This window comes from Achroia grisella, unplaced genomic scaffold, assembly GCF_030625045.1.
Source record: "Achroia grisella isolate CSIRO2021 unplaced genomic scaffold, CSIRO_AGI_Agris_v1 utg1920, whole genome shotgun sequence".
Taxonomy (NCBI): Eukaryota; Metazoa; Arthropoda; class Insecta; order Lepidoptera; family Pyralidae; genus Achroia; species Achroia grisella.
Window position 1 is genome coordinate 1188310 of NW_026712695.1, and position 21394 is coordinate 1209703.

At 33.4% G+C, this 21394-nt stretch overlaps 1 protein-coding gene across 1 annotated transcript in view; it reads left to right on the forward strand.

The window, feature by feature from the left end:
• Positions 1-21394, forward strand: part of LOC131841769 (protein draper) — a 46237-nt gene that overhangs the window by 11299 nt on the left and 13544 nt on the right. Inside the window, exons 3-10 of the mRNA XM_059190094.1 lie at positions 3291-3586; positions 4432-4675; positions 6737-6865; positions 7125-7242; positions 9897-10108; positions 12703-12848; positions 13635-13785; positions 17246-17352. Of these exons, the coding sequence (XP_059046077.1) occupies positions 3291-3586; positions 4432-4675; positions 6737-6865; positions 7125-7242; positions 9897-10108; positions 12703-12848; positions 13635-13785; positions 17246-17352 (1403 nt within the window). The remainder of the gene's footprint in view (positions 1-3290; positions 3587-4431; positions 4676-6736; positions 6866-7124; positions 7243-9896; positions 10109-12702; positions 12849-13634; positions 13786-17245; positions 17353-21394) is intronic.

The window sequence follows — 21394 nt, forward strand, 5'->3', positions numbered from 1 at the left end:
ACTCTTACTGCTACAATTTGGAAGCCAGGGCTATGAGAAGGTATGGTAATTTGTGTAAAGGGAAAGGATTTACATACTAATAGGGCGGAACCCGCCCAACCATCATCCCTGTCATCCCGGAGAACAGCATGACCTGATACCCGAAATGGAGTGCCAGGTTTTAGCCATGTCTCCGAGATGGCAGTGACAACAGGTTTATAGTGATTAAGAAGGTAAATGAGATCAGACTTCTTGTCTCTGATACTTCTAACGTTCCACTGTAGAACTGACTGGTCCATTATTAACAATTAACTTTGTGAGGAGCTGTTGAACAAGGATAGTGACATTGGGCGGTAAGGCTTCAGAGAATTTAGAGATAATGTTTATTAAGGTGCAAGTAAGTAATTCAATTAAGTTATCATTAGGAGTGGGAAGAGGAGTGGTTTCTATGTACTTCTGGTTGTCTGTTAAAGCGCAACCATTTGGTTGTGTACATTTTGGAGTTTGTGTAATGTTGTTGTGGGCAACTGCATCATAGGATTTGCCGAGAGGAGCATGAGGACGAGGGGAGTTATAAACTGTTTTGCGATAAGATACTGTTTTCTGAGGGGAGGAGTAGGGTGACTGCAGAGGAGGGTGGTCATATAATTGAGCGATAGAAGCCTACGAGGGATACATATTGGACTGAGGTGTAGATGTCATATCAGCATAGGAGCGCCTAGCGACAGGGAATCTGGCTGAAGCTTCCATGTGGCTAATGTTATATTCAACCATAACAATTTTAATATTTTTTGTCTAATGTGTTCAGGGCATGTCGAATTAGTGGCTATATGGTTACCATCACATAAAACACAGAATGGTTGCTCTTCTTTTTTGTCACAAACATCACCGGAATGTTGACCTCCACATTATAAACATCTAGGCTGTGATCGGCACTGTGTTTTTATGTGACCAAACCTGCAGCAATTACGGCACTGGATGGTAGGGAGATTGTAGAGAGTCACTGGGAGAGAGGTATAGAAACAATAAACTTTTTCAGGAAGAATTTGTCCCTCAAAGGTTAGTACTACTGTAGTGGATGGATCCCAGCTAACACTATTGTCTGGTTTTCGAGATTTAATATTAAGCCTTCTGGCTCTAATAACTTGACCACAACTAGTTGGGGATTTTAAGTTTTCAAGTAGTTCTTCCAATGTCCAGTCTGTGGGAATATTGCGTATGACACCCATCCGGGATACTTGAAATTTAGGAATTACTCCACTATAGTTATTATTTGATAAGATTGGGTTACTTAAAGTTATTGGCGTCAGAGTGGGAAGAGAATTCTACAGAAATTTTGTTTCTACCCAAGGCTTTGATGCCTTCTTCTTTAATTCCAGGGATATTGTGTTTATGAATGAATTGTGCAAACCTAAGAAGTCGGATAGAATAGCCGGCAGATACGTCTGGTTCCACTCTACTGACATGAACTGAAAATGGACCTGAGTCTGTACTTCTATATTTGAACTGTGCATCACTTTCAAAACCAGGTTTCGTATAAACTGATTGAATAGAGTTAGAAGGTGATTTTGTTTTTTTTCCATCAATTGCAGGTGTAGAGTCGTCTGAAGCTTGACGCTTCCTATTATTAGCAAGCTCGATTGAGGGTTGTGAAAGTTCCACACAGTCCATGGTAATTGGATGGGTAAGAGGTCCCCCACCATCAGGAGGATCTTCGTCTACACCCACCTCCATCGTTTTATTGATGGAGGTGGATCATACAAAAACAAACTCACCGAAACCACTCGTTAAACAAATCACAGGACAACACAAAAAGGAATATATACAAACTCAACACAGTTTGACGTTTAAAATTAAATAAAGAATTAAAATTAGCTCGACCACGTGTTTACCCAACCACAGATCGCTCGCATTCCAGAAATAAGGATTCACTTACACGATATTTTTATGCGTATCATGCTACATGATGTCTTTGTGAAAGCCGCAACGACCTTGGTCATTATTTTCGTAATAGGATGATTGAATTCTTTCGGGTTACCTCTGTTTACAAATTTCGTCATTGTGTTTGTATTTGTACATACTACGGAAACTTATATTACAACTTCTTTACTAATAGACATTTGGTAATGATAATTACCACCATTACAAATCAATATGTAAGTAAATAGATATAAATATAAACAAATATCAAACACAACATCAGAAAATTCGTTTACACTTTCGTAATATTCCATTGTAGTGTCTGTTGATTATTATACTATACTATAGTAGAATAGTCTATCATGGTATGGACATGTAATGCGTAGGAACGAGGATAATATTTTAAGAAAGATGTTACAAATGAATGTGGATGATTATAAGGGCAGAGGAAGGCCAAAAAAGAGATGGATGGACTGTGTGAAAGATGATATGGTAAGAAAGGAAGCAAATAACGCGATGACTGCGAACAGGGATGAATGGAAGCGAAAAACATATTACGCCGACCCCAAATAAATGGGATAAGGATGAAGCAGATGATGACTATAGTTGAATAGTTGGAATAGCAAATAAGGTGACGGCCCACATGATGGTAAGTGGTAATCGTTTCCTATACCTATACAGTACAAATAACGGATGTCACTTTATGTGACGCCTGTGATATGACTCATTCTTCGTTATTACGGAGAACTAAGATTTTAAGCCTCTATATTCCCTGTAATGTAAATGTAAAACGTAATAAGTTGAAATTGTTAGTTATCTGTGGATTTAAACTTATTCCGTTATTAATCCCAAAATATAATGCTAAACAGGCTGAACCCATAACGTACGTGCTTATTGTTCTTTGTCAACCATCATATACCTATACCCATTGTTTATTTCTTTTTCAATAGCGATTGATATGACTGATTACCTCTCGTTACAATTGTTGTTCATCGGGTCAGTTAACTTTATCGAATTGCACCCTTCCTGTTATGTCGGCTGTATATATTATAAGTTGATAGGGTTTAATTTAAGTGTACATTTTATTCTGTATCAGTTTGTGAAAACTGTATAATTTTAGATATTTGCAACTCATTCGCTAGTTGTAACAATATATTGTGTGTAGTATTAATTTTCCTTTGTCATGATTGTTTACACTGAACTGATCAATCTATAGGTACCAGTTACTAATATGTTAAGAAAGATTTGATTATTCGTATGTTTGTCTGTAATAGCCTTTATTGGTTTATGACTCGAAATATTATATGATAAATCTCATATAATATTTCGAGTCATAAACCAATAAAGGCAATTACAGAGCAACATATCTAGTAAGAATATTTTTTTCCCAGATATATAACCACAATTAGAGTATCAGAGAAGGAGCCGTATCAAATCAAAGAGTATGCATGGTGTTTTAATGTTCCACCGAAATGTTCCAAGTATAAAATAAAGTTCCGTGAGGTGTACAAGAATCAGACTTTGCTAAAATATCGGCTCGTCGAAGGATGCTGCACGGGGTATGAGCCAGACGAAGCGGGACGCCTGTGTGTGCCAGTGTGCCAGAACAAGTGTGTACATGGCGTTTGCGTAGCGCCAGACACATGTTCCTGCGATCACGGATATGGGGGAGCCTCGTGTGATATATGTAAGTAAATATATGTAGGTATATGTATGTATATGCATAGTGATGCCGTATGATATAAATAGATATAAATAGACATATTCGAGGAACTAACACCGAGGCTCTGAAATTCACTGCTTTTTTATGTATGTAGGTACATATATTATGCGATTTCTTCGCTATAACTGAGCGATAGTATATTGTTTTGCAAAACCAAACCACAGTTTGTCTCATACTTAATTTATTATTATTTTTATTTCACATTTATTTTGTTTTATTTCACATTAGTTTTATTTTGTGTTACGCAAATATCTATTAAATTTTTACTTGTAAATGTATTGTTAAATCTTATGTCACACTGTTATTTAGACAGCATTCAATTAGGGTGGTAGCAACTCGATGCAGCTAACGTTTCGATGAAATTTTAGCGTATTTGGTACTTACTTCAACTCGCACATTACGTGTTTTTTTGCTAAAAATATTATGAGTAATATTTAGATTGGACTTAATCCTGGAAGGCTATATACTATTACGTGTTATTTGCAACAGCTGTAACTTTCAGTTATATTAGGTATATGTCTACATATTTGTTAATATCACTCTGTTTACACGTTCTATGTTAATATGGTATCATAATGTAATTTCCACGAAATTCATAGAATAAAGTGAAGTACGATAATCTTAAAAGAAAATTTTAATATATATTTCCCAACCAGCCATGAAATTATCTCTGTATTTTGTTTGTTATCACGAATTATGTACATATGTAAAAGTGTGTCAGGTTAGTTAGATAATAGCCATAGTTAAGAGTCAACCAGCGAATCGTTATTTAATCAATCAAGATTAAATGAATACATTTTTTCTCTTAGCTTGTCCCGTAGGCAAATGGGGTCGTCACTGTCAAAACCTCTGCAATTGCCAAAACGGGGGGACTTGTGAGGTTTTGACTGGCGAGTGCGCTTGTACGCCGGGCTGGCGCGGCGTATCCTGTGAGAAGCCGTGCTCATTTCCAACTTTCGGCGACAATTGTACAGAGGTCTGCAACTGTAAAAATGGAAAATGCCACCCGTCTACGGGGGCTTGTGCTTGTCAGCGGGGTTTCACTGGTCCATTGTAAGTAATCTATATGCTGCCTTTTTAAAATTAGCTGAAATGGATTCTTGATCTAATTTGGCTATCAATAATTAATATCAAAAGTAGCAGGGACATTACAAAGTAATTTGAGCTGCTAACCCTGGTACATTATCGATTATATATAGCTTCGGTGGTCTTGCGGTTTACTTTCGATGGTCGCGGGTTTTATTTTTCGAACGGTACACACATTTGCTTTCATGAGTACGGTTGCTTGTATTTATCTAAGAATTTCTATAAGTTATCTAGTAGATTATTTTGGGTTATTATTGTATTATTATTCTTATGTTTTGGATAGGTGTCGCCTATTGCCCATGGCTCATACCTTAGTATTTTTTTATTTTGGTTTTACCAAAACGGATGTTTTGGTTTGAGCAGCGTTCACGAGTTTACAGGATCCAAGTCCACAAAATTTTCCTTTTTTTTTCTATTATAAACTGTCTACTAGATGTGTCTACAAATGTACACGTGAAATATTTTGCGGGCACCACTGTTTTAAAATAAATATACTTAAAATTGTAGTTATAGTTTAATGTAAAATTTGATATAGCTAGGTATCCATACAATACAATCATACTTTGATAAGTAGTCATCAGAAAGATATCTCGTTCGTCACAAAGTCTCAATACTTGCTTCTTAATTAATTTTATGACGAAAAAGTACAATTAACTACTATCATAAACGTCATTATATAGCTACCTAAAGTTTGAGTTTAGGAATAACGGGTTTCATTTTGGATAAACTCAATTATGTTAAGAATTATTTCTTTGTCATAGCCGACCCGCACAATCCTTATCCTTACCGGTACATTTTTCCGTTTTTGCTACGTTTTTCATTGCAACTCCTCTCCATTGGTTGTAACAGGATGTTATATAGCTTTCTCAATAAATGGGCTAATTCAAAATCGAATCAGTAGTACCGGAGATTATTCCAAACATTTATACTCGCAAATTATCTATTTATATTATTAGTAAGGATATTTAAAAAACCACAACATTTTTAATTTCAAATGAAATACATTTTAGAGCTTGAAATGGTCTTGAAAAATTTAATATATTTAAATATGGTGTGCTTAGGGCAAGTTATTCGAAGTACAGTTAAATTCAGGTTAGCTGCTTAAATATATCCACGGATCCTAGTGATCGCGACCCACAGTTTGAAAAGCACTGGTTTCAATGAATTGAGATTTACTCTGCTGAATCACGTTCGTAATAGCCTACATCCTTATACTTTACTCAAAGCAAATATATCCTTTTGATTCCCGTTATTTGAATCATTTGTTTCAACTCGTAATTCATAATATTGTAAATGGTCTACGTATTGATTGTGTTTGACGCACAACTGGACTTTGTTTATGCTTATTGCTTTTCCTTTGTTTGAAGTAGCACCACAAAAAATAAGTATTGAAGAGTTTGTGGAATCCTGTATCTATTGTTTTCTTTGGAGGATATTACATTATCTAATCTAATCGGGTGGAGGGGGGAGGGGGGAGTTCAAGGATAACTTTTTTACATGCACTAGTCAAGAATATAAGAGAAGCGTTAAGAATATACATATAAAGTTTTATGAAGATTACAGTTTAATTAAGTCTTTTGGGAATAAAAATAATAGCCAGGTAAAACCATTGTTTACGTGGCACTTGTAACAAGGTAGTCGGACTGTTCCCCATATAAGGCGCAAGTTGTGGTGACTGCTGCCTAAAGGATAGGCTTAGATGTCTTTTAATATCCTCTGATTTGACCACAAGCTATTCTTATACCACAATTTATACCTGTTTCTGACAATTTCAACAACAATTTCCCTTATTTGATTTCCAAGATATGAAATTTATTAAGCGGTAAAATGAATTATTATACAGTTATTTATATTTCTTACTATATATCCTTCGTTTTGAGAACTGTTCACATCTCCTCATAGGTGTGGAGTCTAAAAATCTGAAAGTTATTTAGTTTATTTTATATTATGTATTATAATTACTTTTGCATGAAAATATTGATTTTCGTTATTTTTAATAATGAATAGTATTATTATTAATCATTTTAGATGCAGTGAAAATTGTCCTGATAATGAATTTTGTGAGCAAGGTTGTCGTTGTCAGAATAATGGAAAATGCACTGCGTTTGGAAATTGTAAATGTAGACCTGGGTGGACTGGAGATGTTTGTGCGAACAGGTACAAAAATGCAAATTAATATATTTTGTTCAACATGGCTTAGTTCTCTTAACGCTTCTTCCCAATAGAAAATAACACTCTGAATTCTACAAAATATATAAAATGTTAGACTATTATAAGTACTTGCAAACAGTGTATTTGAATAAAGTTTATCTTTTCATAAGTCTTTTGTTATCTAGTTTTTGGTAGTAGACGGCATTAGAAAATCATCTTATGAAATTGTATTGCAATTCGTAAGTATTATTATTCTTATTCTTAGATGCCCTTCGGGTAAATGGGGAGAACAGTGTCAGAGAACATGTGAATGTGCTAACGGAGCGGGTTGCCATCATGTTACTGGTCAATGCCAGTGCGAGCCAGGATTTACGGGCGAAAAGGTAAAGACTTTCTAATGTATGAAATTGTTTTATGTATTTTTTTTATTTAACTATATTTATTAATCCTCACTTCCTGACTAATATTATAAATACGAAAGTAACTCTGTCTCTCTGTTTGTCTGTCGCGTTTTCACGCCAAAACTACTGAACCGATTTATATGAAATTTGGTACACAGATAGTCTAGACCCTGAGAAAGGACATAGGCTTACTTTTTAATGCGAAAACAGAGATTAAGATTAAGGGGTAGAAAGGGGAGATACAAGATTGTATGAAAGTATCGTCTTTTTTAAAGCTAGAAGCTAGAAACTTATAGTTTAGGTTGTAGATTAAATATAAATAAAAATGACATTAAATGTTTCAAAAATATTTTACCCTTAAGGAGGTAAAATAAAGTAGGGTATAAATGCTTTTATGGAAATTCGTCATTTTTGAAGCTGCGATGTAACTGTTATTTGGCTTTTATTGGGTTATATTATTAAATAATTTTTCATTGTTCGGTCGTATGGTTTTTGAAAATGAAAATATCGATAGATTATTATCTTTACTGTACTACTTAGTCTTACTTCATCCATACTAATCTTATTCACTACACCAATTTTACCGAGACATCTTTTAGAGCATCATGCCTCACATTTTCTTCATTCATAAGTTTATTGAAATATCCCATCCAACGTGCTTTTATGTCATCATTTTTCAACGAAATTTGTTCTGTATTATCTTTTATACATTTTACATGCTACATATCTTTCGCTCTTTCTTCTCTCATTTTTGTTATCCGGTATAGTTCTTTTTGACCACTAGGGTCATCAAGTGACCTGTATATTTTATCTAGAGCACTATTCCAACCCCATTCCGTTTGCCATCACTTCCTATGTAGTAGTAACTTATATCCTTCCCCAATCTCTTTAGCTTTCGCTCCTTTCCTGTATACACGCCACTTTTATTCTTTGCCTCTTTAATACCTCCGCTAGTTCTCTTCCTCTTCCAGTCATAGAACCTACATTCCAACTACCACACCTCATACATACTTCTCTTATTTTTTGGTCTTGCTTCTTACGTTGCACCCGCCGGTTGTGGTGCAACAACCCTTTTCCATTTCTTGCAGTGGCCGGGTGCTGCTCCTGCGCATCGCCTCGGGGGTACCCCCGAGGCGACGCGCAGGAGCAGCACCCGGCAGCCCTAATCCGATCATCGATGCGTTCACTCGAAATTCATGAGAGAATGGTTTTGGCTGCAGTTTTTTATGACCGACCGCCTGGACGACGTATTATTCTTTTCTTGATCTTCCCCGGTAGCCTCACCTCACAATATTCTTCCAGGAGGGCTTGTTTGGTTTGAAATCAGAGTTTTCCTTCTCCTATTTGAACTACCAACCAAGGTTGACGAGGTCCAACTCCCCGGGCATAAAAGCTTTGTTTATAGTGGCGGCCTTAATTCGCCACTGCCAACCGTTATCATGGAGTTTTGCGCTCTATTTATCAAGGTATACCCCGCCACGAGCTCCCTAGCACCTCTCCAACAGACCGCTGCATTGTCCGCGACTGCTTATTTAATATTCGCAGCTAACTTCCATATCTGGAGGCCGTTCGCTATCCGCAACCTGCGACGCGTGTGGTGGCAATGAGCTTTGTCCCTGGAAATTTTCCGCCAGGACCACAAAAAGTTTTTCTCTTATTTGTATTAATAACTGTAATCGATATGTCTATTGATAAAACATAGAACATTTAATTTGTGTGGTTTCCAAAGATGTCCTCTTTGGAAACCATACATCACGAATCATAATATTACGATGTTCTTTAAATGTATTAAAATATATTTAATGACGATAACCATTAACCATTTATTTTCCATAAAAATATACTTTTGATAATATAATTATATATAATTGAAGAAATACATTTTGAAATATGTATGCCCATTGTCATTGTAATTATGGTTTTTATTTTATCACGAAATATGACGGTGACAGGAAACTTATTGTATTATAACTTTATTATAATACATAAATTTATAACGATATATAATACATGTATCGTTGTTTATTTAATAAAAAAAACACGTTTTACACTTATTCTTCATTATGATACAGCTTATAGACAGGAAATGACTGTTCTGTACACATTTTTGTATAAAATAGGTACTCATTTCTATACTACTTATTTCTATACTTGTTCCCTCAAACTCTTAGGCCAGGAATTACGGATGTTGCTTAAAATATAACATTTCGACGTAATATCATAAAAATAAACATTTGTGTACTTGATAATACTTACATTTCTGTTTTTACATTTTTTGGTGAGATTGTGATTACAGTTAAAATAAAATTTATATAAAAATATATGCAATTGGTATTTGGCCTCCTTGATAGGTTAATCAATAATCTGTGTTTACGACTGTCAGCCCCGGTTCTCTTAAATAAAAATGAAATATATGTATATAACTATATATTGCATTTTTATCAAAGGAACCGGAGCTAACATTTGTAGTTATTATTAAAATAATAACTACAAATGTTATATGTGGTAACTCAATTAGATACAAATAATGACAACATAGATTTAAGTCACATCCATTATGAATTTAAAGTGAAGCTGCATCGTATAATATCTGTATATCTCATTCATTGGAGTAATTGTGTTACTTATTGTTGTAGTGTTTAGAGGAATGTCCCGTGGGCACGTACGGCGTGGACTGCCTTAACACGTGCTCGTGTGAGAACGGCGGCGAGTGCTCGTCGCGGGACGGGTCGTGCCGGTGCAGGCCGGGCTGGCGCGGCGCCCTCTGCAGCCGCCGCGCCTGTGACGACGGCCGCTGGGGGCCCGCCTGCGACCGCGACTGCGACTGCGAGCCCGCCAACACCGACATGTGCGTACTGTTACAGTTTCACAAACACAGTTCTGAGATCGCCGGGTTAACTTTTCTGTATTAATATATTGTATAAACAAGACGATACCAATTCATACATTCCTTTCCAATTAGATACTCGCGGTTTCGGTTAAGACACAGGGAATAAAAAATTCTCTCTGTAAAAAACTCACTTACCGATCCTCACCTAAAACGTGCTTTTCTACTTAACATTGAAATATTTGTTTTTTTTTAAACTCTCTTTCGACTCACTCCGTAACCAGTACCGTTACCGTATTCAGACACTCATACTCTCATACACATCACGTATCGTCCTAATAAAATAGTTAAGCAAGATGCTTCATTAATCCGACCACAGACAGTCTAGTGCTGCCGAATGCAATACCAATCGAAAAACTATTATAACTTTATTGTATATTTCGATTAATCTATTGAATGATTCGGTTTGTTTCATTAAATTAATCATTAGATTAAATTCCTATGTTCTATTTTTTGCATATTATTAAACAATAATTCCAAAAGGGAATTGAAATGGTTTCAAAAAGCTGCAATATGTGCGGTTCAATTTTAGTGATCTAAAAGCATATATTATATTTTTTTATTGCTACACAGATTCGATATTGTCATTTAGTGACTGCTTATCTGATACTCTTCAAAACATTTCTTTGTTTGCATTTTTATTAAAATCTATTACTAACGCAGTATGGTAGTTATGACCGCATATCAACATCTTCGCGACCACTAGTAATAATATTAGCGATATATGCTGGAGCAATCACTGCATCAGAATGAAAATAATGTACGCCATATAAAAAAGTGTATTTTTTATTATTGTATTTACAGTACAGTACAGTCCAGTATTAGTAGTATTTGCAGTGGTCTAACCTGTGGATACAGATACAGATATGGAAAATGTACGATAACGGGGCCATTATGTGATTCAATGTTTATTTACTTTCATCAATATAGATAAGAGTAACTCTTATCTATATTGATGAAAGTAAATAAACATTCGAGTTATTAAAAATAAATAAAACCTGGTGTGTATGCTGGCACCAGTTTCTATTTATTTAGAACATATTATTGTAATAGTATTTTTATCGCACTTTTCAATGGAATTTACACGTAAAAGTTTCTCTTCAATTTTCTGTTTATCAAATAATTATTTTTCAATTTTGAAAATTTATTTCATTTTATTGAAGTAACGTATACATAATTATAATACCTAATATATGTAGTTGTATTGACATATAAATTAATATTGTTATTAAAAATTAGGGGTAGACGATACAAGGGTGAAAACTATATATTTTTAATAAAATATAAAATTTAATACATGCAATAAATTTTAAATATTTTGGGGTAAACCACCCTTATCACTTAGAGTCATGAAAATAGTTTACGTCCTATTCTCTGACTTGAAAATACAGGCAAAATTCATCTGAGTGGCTCAAAATGTTAAAAGCTGCTGCGAGAATTTTATATAATAAATATACACTGCGTTCTAACAATGTAGACACCTTTTTTATATTGTTGTTTTATTTATATGACATGCCTCTAGTTTTTTATAGAAGAAGAAACCGCTGTAACATGAAAGGAGCATTCACTAAAAAGAATTCGATTTTACAATTTAATTGATAATAAAATTAAAATACATGAAGGCAAGCTAGTCGGTGGGATAAACACGAAATATAGGTGCCCAGACGTAGACTACTTTACTTTTTTTACATTTCAATTTATTGTAGTTTCAGACCTCGTAGTAACATAAACATTTGTATTGATGATTGTTTGTTCTGTTTGTATTAGCCAGGCCTGTATATTTACTTATATGTGTGTTTGTACTAACAGGTGTTGTGATTGGTTATTTAATGTTATAATGTCTAGGTCTGTTTAGACAATTTTGCAATTTATTATTATTATTAAATCTCTCAACTTTAGGTCTAACTAAGAAAATTACTCGTTACTTATGTATTTGTGTATAGAATATGGTTATGCGGGCATACCATTGGCATACAAAGTGTATCCTGGTACTAAGACGCACGATATTTTAGTTTTCTGGAATGGTAACTAATCATCTCACGATTACGTGATGCTCGTAGTACTGTTAATGTCAGGCGACGCCGCGACTATTCCGCTTGCTGTCAGATGGGCCGTAATTCCATATGGAATTCTCTACCAGCTAATCTTTAGGTAGAAATAAAAAGCGGTCATGGCGAAAAAACTGTGACAATAATACTATATCATACTAGCTGTCCGGCAAACGTTGTTTTGCCGTAAAATAAAAAAAAAATTAGGGGTGGACTACCCCTAATATTTAGGGGGATGAAAAATAGATCTTGCCCGATTCTCAGACCTACTCAATACGCTCACAAAATTTCATGAGAATCGTATAAGCCGTTTCGGAGGAGTATGGGAACGAAAACTGACACGAGAATTTTATATATAATATAAACAACTAAACAATATCTATGTACATATATAATTAAGTTATATATAAATATAATATATATTTGTAATAATTGCACCAAAACTACAAATACAAGTACATAAATTATACACAATTCGTGTTCGGCATTCCAATGACATGACACTAGGTGCGACCCGTGGACCGGCGCGTGTACGTGTGCGGCGGGTTGGCGCGGCGCAGACTGCAGCCGCCAGTGTCCGCTCTACAGCTTCGGCAAGGACTGCCTCTACAAGTGCCGCTGCCAGAACGAAGCGCAGTGCTCCCCTGTCAACGGTATGGCACTCTGATCTGTAACAACTATTCATTATTTATCAACATTACCATTATACTGGGGGTAAGGGGCATGGTTAGCAATGTTGACTAATGAATCTATTACTAGCAATGTGCCAGTTTCAGCTTGACTTCAGTGCGGTTTCCCCTGGAAACCATCATAATAAATTCCCAGCGCCGTGAATTTGACTCCAACCTAAGGACACAAAAAGAAAGACAGCTTGCGGGTGTCGATAGTTTTCTATAGATCTTTTATACCATAACTGCAAAACTTGGAGTTCAATACCATTAAGTTAAGGACATTGAAATAACTTTATAATAAAATACGCCCATTAGTTCAGCTTTAAATGCTTTAAGAACGCTAGTTCAGTCCCTTTCATTTTAAGTAGAAAATTTTAAGTATATTAAAACAAACTACAAACCCATACCACCCAACCATAATTTAAACCAAGAAAAGTTAGTTTGAATTAATATAATAAATAATAGAATTGGCAACACACTCTTTTAATACAATTTTCATTCAACTCGCTAGAAAATTATAGTACAAATAATTATAATATTTTTAATAAGGCTAAAAGAAGAGCTCAGTCTAAAATTCGATATATTAGGATAATCTAATTTTAACTATACATATATACATACTATTATTTAATTTACAGTATCTATTATAATTATATGCCTAGTTTATAAATAGATATACCTATGCAATATTGAAAAATTTACTATAATATATGTTGATAATACTTACTAATTTGTTTAAAATGTAATTTTATTCATGTTAATCGCAAGGTTCATGTACCTGTCCGCCTGGCTTTCGGGGTATACACTGCGACGAGACGTGTCCGCATCCGCTATACGGCGTCAACTGCTTGGAGACATGCGACTGTTACAACAACGCTACTTGCTCATCCGAAACTGGTCAATGTTTCTGTAAACCTGGGTATGTTATGGCATTGTAAAGTTATAAAAGTGTGGTTGTGTTTTAATGTTTTATTTCAAAATGACTACGAGTACTTTCATGTTTAAAGAGTATAACCTATTAATAAAATAATCATTTAAAACACTCTTTAGATTTAAGTAATGTATCGCGAAATACATCCAAAGTAAACAGTTGGACTTAAAATAAAATCTTTACCTTTTTTGTTATCAACTGTAAACTACAAAAAACAAAAGGGTCCTAAAACGAATTAAAAATATTTGAAATAAATCACTTGGTTATCTACCAAATCAAACACTGATTCTTAGTATATCATTGCCGTGTAAATGTTGGATATCAGAAATCAAATAAGCAGAAAAAGAAAGATAAAAAACCGATTACATTCTCGTTTCTTCTAGTAAGTACTGATAACTTAGCCGTTGTTTCCGCATATTTAACATTGACGTATTATGTACCAAAGTATTAAAGAAAGTGTAGTATCAGGTTAATCAGAAATGTATTTTCTATTCTAAATTTGTATTTAAATTTATAGTTGCTTTATAGTATTTTCTTGTTTTATACTTCATTCTGTCATGTCAATAGTTTTACCTATATACATAAATAAATATAGACTTTTTTATAGTTTTCGTTTTACCTATGCACAAATAAATTAAAACTACAACAGAAAGTACTGAAAAAAAGAATTTCTTAATTTTTTTTTCCTGAAATTCTTTAAATAAAAATTCTTAATTCAACCCACGGCATACATTATGCACTTGCAGTTAACTTTTAGTGCTTATCAGAATACTACAACATGAGCAAAACTGTAGCAATCGGCAATAAATTGCGGTTGTTGGTTTAAAACGTATTCTTATTAATTATAAATCTATTATTAAGCCCTAAAAGAATATTATTTCTTTAAAGGAGAAAACCCCTTTAATAAAGTAAAATTACTAGTAAGTATAACGTCCGCTTATTATGTTTCAGCGTTAATTATGTTGATGTGTTACAATGATAATATTAATGGGTCCCTTGGCGTCTCTTAATACTATTGGGAAAGTTATTAAGTTGACATATTTCACCAATAAATATTTTTTTCTAAGTATTTTTGTATAGTCATGTATTTTATTTTACATTTTAATGATACAATATAAAATAACAGAAAACAGTAGCAATAAGTTTGCTAACATATATAGATATATATTACATGTATATATAACACATATACACAGTTTGATATGTAACTAAAATATTTGTAAGTATGTAATATACACAAAGAAGCAGCTTATATTAATGCGCAGTTAAAGTGGTATCAAAGTTAAATTGTGTTATTATTCACCTAATGTGGCAATAATTAATCATAATGTTAATAGTAATGACTACTAAAGCTATAAACGGTAACTGATATTCCTTTTCAAGTTTATTCAGTCGCGTCATATGTACATATAATACACATTGATTACAAATGTACTAACGGTGTTGTTGTTTACTCATTAAAAACACTGAACGGGTTATGAGTACATGAGAAATATTCCAATGAATTAATAAAATTCAAGAATCATTTTTATGTTCAATCTTTACCAATTCGACAGTCGACGTTATTGAACTTAATAAAAAATCGTGGTGGTAATATTTTGGTTATTTATCAATATTTAATATTATCACAACTAGCAATGTTTATGTATAATTACTTAAAAACTGATCAGATTGAACTAGAATATTAAATATGCATTATATTCTCTTTATAGTAAAAAATATCTAGAACCTACAAAAGCTAAAGTGTAGTTGATTTACATTTTTTAATTGTACATTTATATACTGCATGTACCATATCTTATGTACCTATATACGTTTAAAACGTGAATCATGGTTAGCTCGATAACAGGGATTTTTTAAAAAATAAATATTGAGTATTATTTGTCTTTGAAATAAATATTGAAAATTAATAGATAATTCATATACAAACCGTTCTTTGTTTGTTAATTTACTAAAACAATGCTTAAATACTCAAATGAGTATGATTGTTTTTGTTGCACGATGCACGATGCAGCTTTCCCTATTGCAGATTTGTATTCATATACAAATCTACAATTGGGAAAGCGGCATCGTGCGAGGTATTGAAACCACAGCAATTCGAAGTAAGGTGGTGTTCGAAACAACGAGACCACAAATGTTGTCTATATTACAATCAAACATGCTTGATAAATTGTGTAGAGTTAGGATATTACTTTAATGAGGAGTACAACAATGCGTCTTACTAGTCCATCCGGGAAATTAGTTGTACAGCATTTAAATATTATTAAAAAAAAACGAATTCGTGCTACAGTTTTCTTTAGGCCGTTTCCGCCTTTTTTCACAGAGTCCGCTTCTATAAAATGTATACAATACGTTATTAAGATCCAATATAAATGTTACAGATAAATTAGATCGAAGACTATATACATATGGAATAATACACTACTACTATATAGAAAAATACACTAGAATAGTCGTCATGTTTTATACAAAGATCAAAGAGATCATAAAGACCATAAAGATATTCTTCGGGAACTGATCCCGAAGAATATCCTATTATAGGTATCTAGTATAAACTATTTATCAAGGGATTAATATGTTATTTCTAAAATATACCCAGTTTAATAGATCTCTTGTGCTGAAGCAAGAATATGTAGAAACAATTATGATTAATGTAAAGAGTCTTTGTATAGTATCACGTTTAAATTATTGTATTAAATAGATTAGGTATACTAACATAAGAGGCTTGAACTGGTTGAATCATACACATACACTAGTAGCAAGTAGTCCACAACAAAATGTGTTTCTAATATCAATTCATAGAATATTATATGTAACATGAATCACTATGTGACTTACATATATGCCCTTGAATCTCATTGTTAAATGGTTTATTTGTTGGTATCTTTTGCAGATCATGTTATTTTTATGTTATACAAAAATTTTAAATAATATGATTCGAATTTTTCTGTTACACCCATAAAATATAGAAACTAATAGTTTTGCGAGTAAATATTCAGTCCAAAACTAATAATATTAAAATATTTATTCATATTTTACTTTGCTTGCTATTTTAAATAAAATAATTCTATTTCAAGTGTATATTTGAAGCCTCTTTATTTTTTTATAACGCGTAATTTTAGGTTTGTATCAGAAATTATTTGTAAAAGTATTTCAAAAATTGTAAAATATCCTTCATTAAAAAAAATTTTTACTTACGCATAGCTTTATCAAAATCATACCAATGAAATAATATCTAGCATCTATTTCTTATATGTGTAGGATATTTTTAAATGTTTTATGATCTCATTTCTATTTTTAGCATTTGACGGGTTCGCTATGCCATAGTAACCTACTTTAATCGTATAAAAAAATAAACAATTCTACAATATTTATTCGTTACGCTCGGTATATATTCGCATTCTGTATTTTCCTCTTATTGTTTGTTACCTATTTCTTATTGTTTTAGGTATGATGGGTTCAAATGTGAGCGACCGTGCGACCGAAACAAGTTTGGATTGAACTGTGCACGATCTTGCAACTGCGAAAATGATGCGCCATGTAATCCTATAACGGGTAATTTAATTTTTACAAAACCCTTGAATGTGTAGTAAATATCGTCAAATCGCCTCTCAATGATTTCATTCAATTCAAATTCAAAAATCATTTATTCATGTAGGACATTTTAGCCGCTTATGAACGTCAAGTTTTTACATTATAATTTTTTTTCCTACCATTTCAGTTCAGTATATAGATCCAATTGAGAAGAACTGGCAAGAAACTCAATTGAATTACTTTTTTTTTAAATCCAGTTTATTTACAATGCATAGGTATTTATATAGGTGTCTATGTCTAACATTAAATGAAAATTCCGAACATGAAAACTATTGCCATGCACGCTCGTCATTCAAGTAATCGTTTTGTGAGTAATAGGCCTTGCTTAATAAATATGATTTAACAGATGTTTTGAACTTATTTAAGGGTAATTCCAATATATCCTTTGGTATCTTATTGTAAAATTTTATACCTATTCCCATAAAAGACCTATTGACTTTTTCTAAACGATACTTGGGGACAGCAAGTTTGTCTTTAAATCTAGTATTAATATTATGAATATTGCTGTTTTTTTTTACGAATATTGCTGTTTTTATATTAATATTATGAATATTGCTGTTTTAAACTTACGCAATAAAAATAAGCTAATTTTACCTAAATGCCGTCTACACAAAGTTAGTAATTCATTTTATGGTAATTGCGTAAGATTCTATAATAAACTGCCAGAGTCTACGCTAAATCTTACAGAGAGGCAATTCAAATCTTATATTAAACAAATGTTATGTAAAAAAGCCTATTATAAGATAGATGAATTTATAGATGATAGCAATATATAGCAAGAATAAGTTTATTTGCGGACAACGTTATAATTTTAATTTTCATACTGCTTTCTTGATATATGATAGCGTAGCGGCTTTTGTATTGATTGCCGCATGCATCCTTATGTAAAGTGCGAATACTGTAACTACCATATAGTAATTTTTGTAGCTGTGACGTGGTCGTGTGGAATGAGTAGTCATGCTCACTAAAATGTCCAGACATGTGGCGGCGTGGTGGGCCGGGTCAATGGGCTCCCTAAAATATGGTCGAGCGCAGTGATGGCTGGCTCATCCGTCATACTCGTGAACGAGTGCTGCTTGTAGGGACTGGTCTGCTCTTATCACTACGACTGATTAAATCTTATTGCATGATTATATTTGACCCAAAAAATTAGTGCTTGTTGGTAGTTTGTATTCACACGTTTCGACTTGTAAATGTAAACTTACAAGGATTATTTAAAAGAGCAACACACAAGTTTCTTGCTCGTTCTTCTTGTGATGAGACAGCTTTCCGAACGAGTGGTAGATAAAAAACAAATTGTTATGACTATTCAAAAGTGCTTAAATTAAGTTTATTTGAATAAATGATTTTTCTTCTTCTTCTTCTTCTTTTGGAAATAAGTCAAGATTTTTATGAACATATAAGATATTTGAATATATAAATTGAGAAGCAACGGTGAGAATATTTGCCTCTTTGAATTTCTCTCTTAATGAGTCACGACTCTTCATACAGTAGATCGCTCGAATGGCACGTTTTTGTAATATGAATATATTTTTAATATCTGCCGCTTTTCCCCATAATAATATTCCATAAGAGAGTAAACTATGAAAATAACTGAAATAGACCAATCTAGCAGTATCAGTATCATTGTACTGTTTAACCTTACTCACGGGAAAAGCTGCTGAACTCAGTTTCGCTGCAAGACTTTGAATTTGTGCACCCCATTGTGTTTTATTATTTATTGTGATTCCTAGAAAGACAGTAGATTCTATAAATACGAGAGATTCGTCATTTAATTTCATGTTGCAATTAGTATTAAGGGGGTCTTCCTATGTGACGGCCTGTTTTTTAGGGATATTTTAGGATTTTTTTTCTACGACCAGTAAATATTTAGAGCTTCAAGTTTTTTATCATTTATTAACACATATTTGGACAGTATAAATATAAAATTTCAGCTAAAAATATTCAGTCAAACTAGAGTTACAGCGCTCTGAACACCCCCGCCTCGAAAAAAAGAGCTCCCACTTCCTCCACGATTCCGGCTGATCGGCTTATCTGAAAAAAAAAAAAAACGGCGTTTTAATTTATAGGCTTAAAAGCACGGAATGACCTATAATCAAATGAATATAAAAAAAATTGGATTTTTGATAGACATTTGAAATAAAAGTTGCAAATTAGGCGTTTTTTTTTTTTGTTTTTTGCTATAAAAAAATCTTTTGTTTAGTTTTGAAAATTTTCGATTAATAATAGTTCATTCCATGCGTTTACATATATTGAGTGTGCCCTGTAAATTTCAAGTAATTCGGTCCAGCCGTTTCTGAGATACAATGGAGGAAAGTTTGAAAAACACAGTTTTGAGAAAAACGCGTTTAAAGTTTCAAGTCCGTTAAAAACTATTAAAATATCAACTTACTCTCAATCGGCGATGCCTGGTCCATAGAGTATTCCTTCCTCTTCCTCGTGAAACTCTTTTAAAGCAGATTGTTCAGCTCTTGAGTCAATCCTGGCTTGTTTAACGACATCACTTACGCGCCGCTCAGAGCGTAAGATTCGCTTTTCATCCCGTTTCTCAACATACGCTTGGGCTTCACGACCAACAGGGCATCCCATAATCGACATAACTTTTAAAATACCTTGAAAACCTTCATTAAAGATAATAACTGCTAAGTAGCTAGCAATTTCAACAACTTTGGGACCAGAATGAAGATGTTTAGGAGCGAAAGTCCAAATCAAAGAATTCAAAGATTCGTTATTGTTTTGTGTCTCTGCTCCTAAACAACGAATTAATAATTCGTCTTTCGATAAATCTTCGAAAACCGGTTTGATAGCTTCTTGAACTTGCGGAATTAGAGGTGGTTTATCGTGATGAAATTGGTCCAGTTCATTATTAGCTTCAGCCTTACGCCATTTACACCAACTGTCTTCGCCTTCTGGACAAAATTGATGCTGAGGGTTTTCATCAGAAGAACATTTGTGATAGTACGTGGCTCAAACTTCCTTTCTCATATCTTCAAGCGAATCTGGATGGCGTCGAATTGCTAATCCGTCCACTCATTATGAAAAAAAATAATTTGTAGCTGTTGCTCTCTTCGAAGTTCAACCAAGACTAAAATAACTTCGGTAAAATATTATAACAATAGAAATTTCTGTTTAAGTCTGTAGAAACGTGTCTAAACTTGTATAAACAAATATATTAATAAAAGGGAGGCCAGGTATAAAGCCGACGGTACACAATAGGCCCGGTCTCTAACTGCCAACTCACCGCTCCGAACCGCTCTTTCTTTTACCTGCTGTATCTTTAAAACGACTTCGAATTTTCTAAAATCGCTTTACTACCGTATTCTAGACATGTTAAGGGAGCAATTTATGAAAAAAAAAAAAATCGATTTTTTCAACCCATCACATAGGAAGACCCCCTTAAGACTTTTAGACAGAGAAAAATTAACACATTTTGTTTTTTTAGCATTTAACATAAAATTGTTAGTTGTAAACCAGTGCAAGAGACGCCGCAAAGCACTATTTACATCGTCATAATGATTACTCATTCTATTAACTTTAAAAATCAATGAAGTATCATCTGCAAATAACACTATCCTGCATGGCATATGGGAGATCATTTATGTATACTAGGAATAAAAATGGACCGAGAATAGATCCTTGAGGTACACCCATTTGCACAAGTGACTCGTCAGACGTAGCGCTGCTAACCTTTACTTTCTGTATTCTATCAGATAAATAAGAAATTATTAAATTTAAAGCGTTGTCCTTGACGCCATAAAAAGCAAGGTTTTTTAATAATGTGTTATGATCAACGCAATCAAAAGCCTTAGAAAGGTCACAAAAAACACCTATCGCATCCATTTTATTTTCCCATGCAGTAAATACGTGTCTGAGCAACTCTGCACCTGCGTCTGTAGTTGAACGACCTTTGTAAAAACCGAATTGACTATTGTGAATTAAATTATTTAAATTGAAATAACTAACAAGTTGCATAAGGATTATTTATTTAAAAATTTTCTGAGCG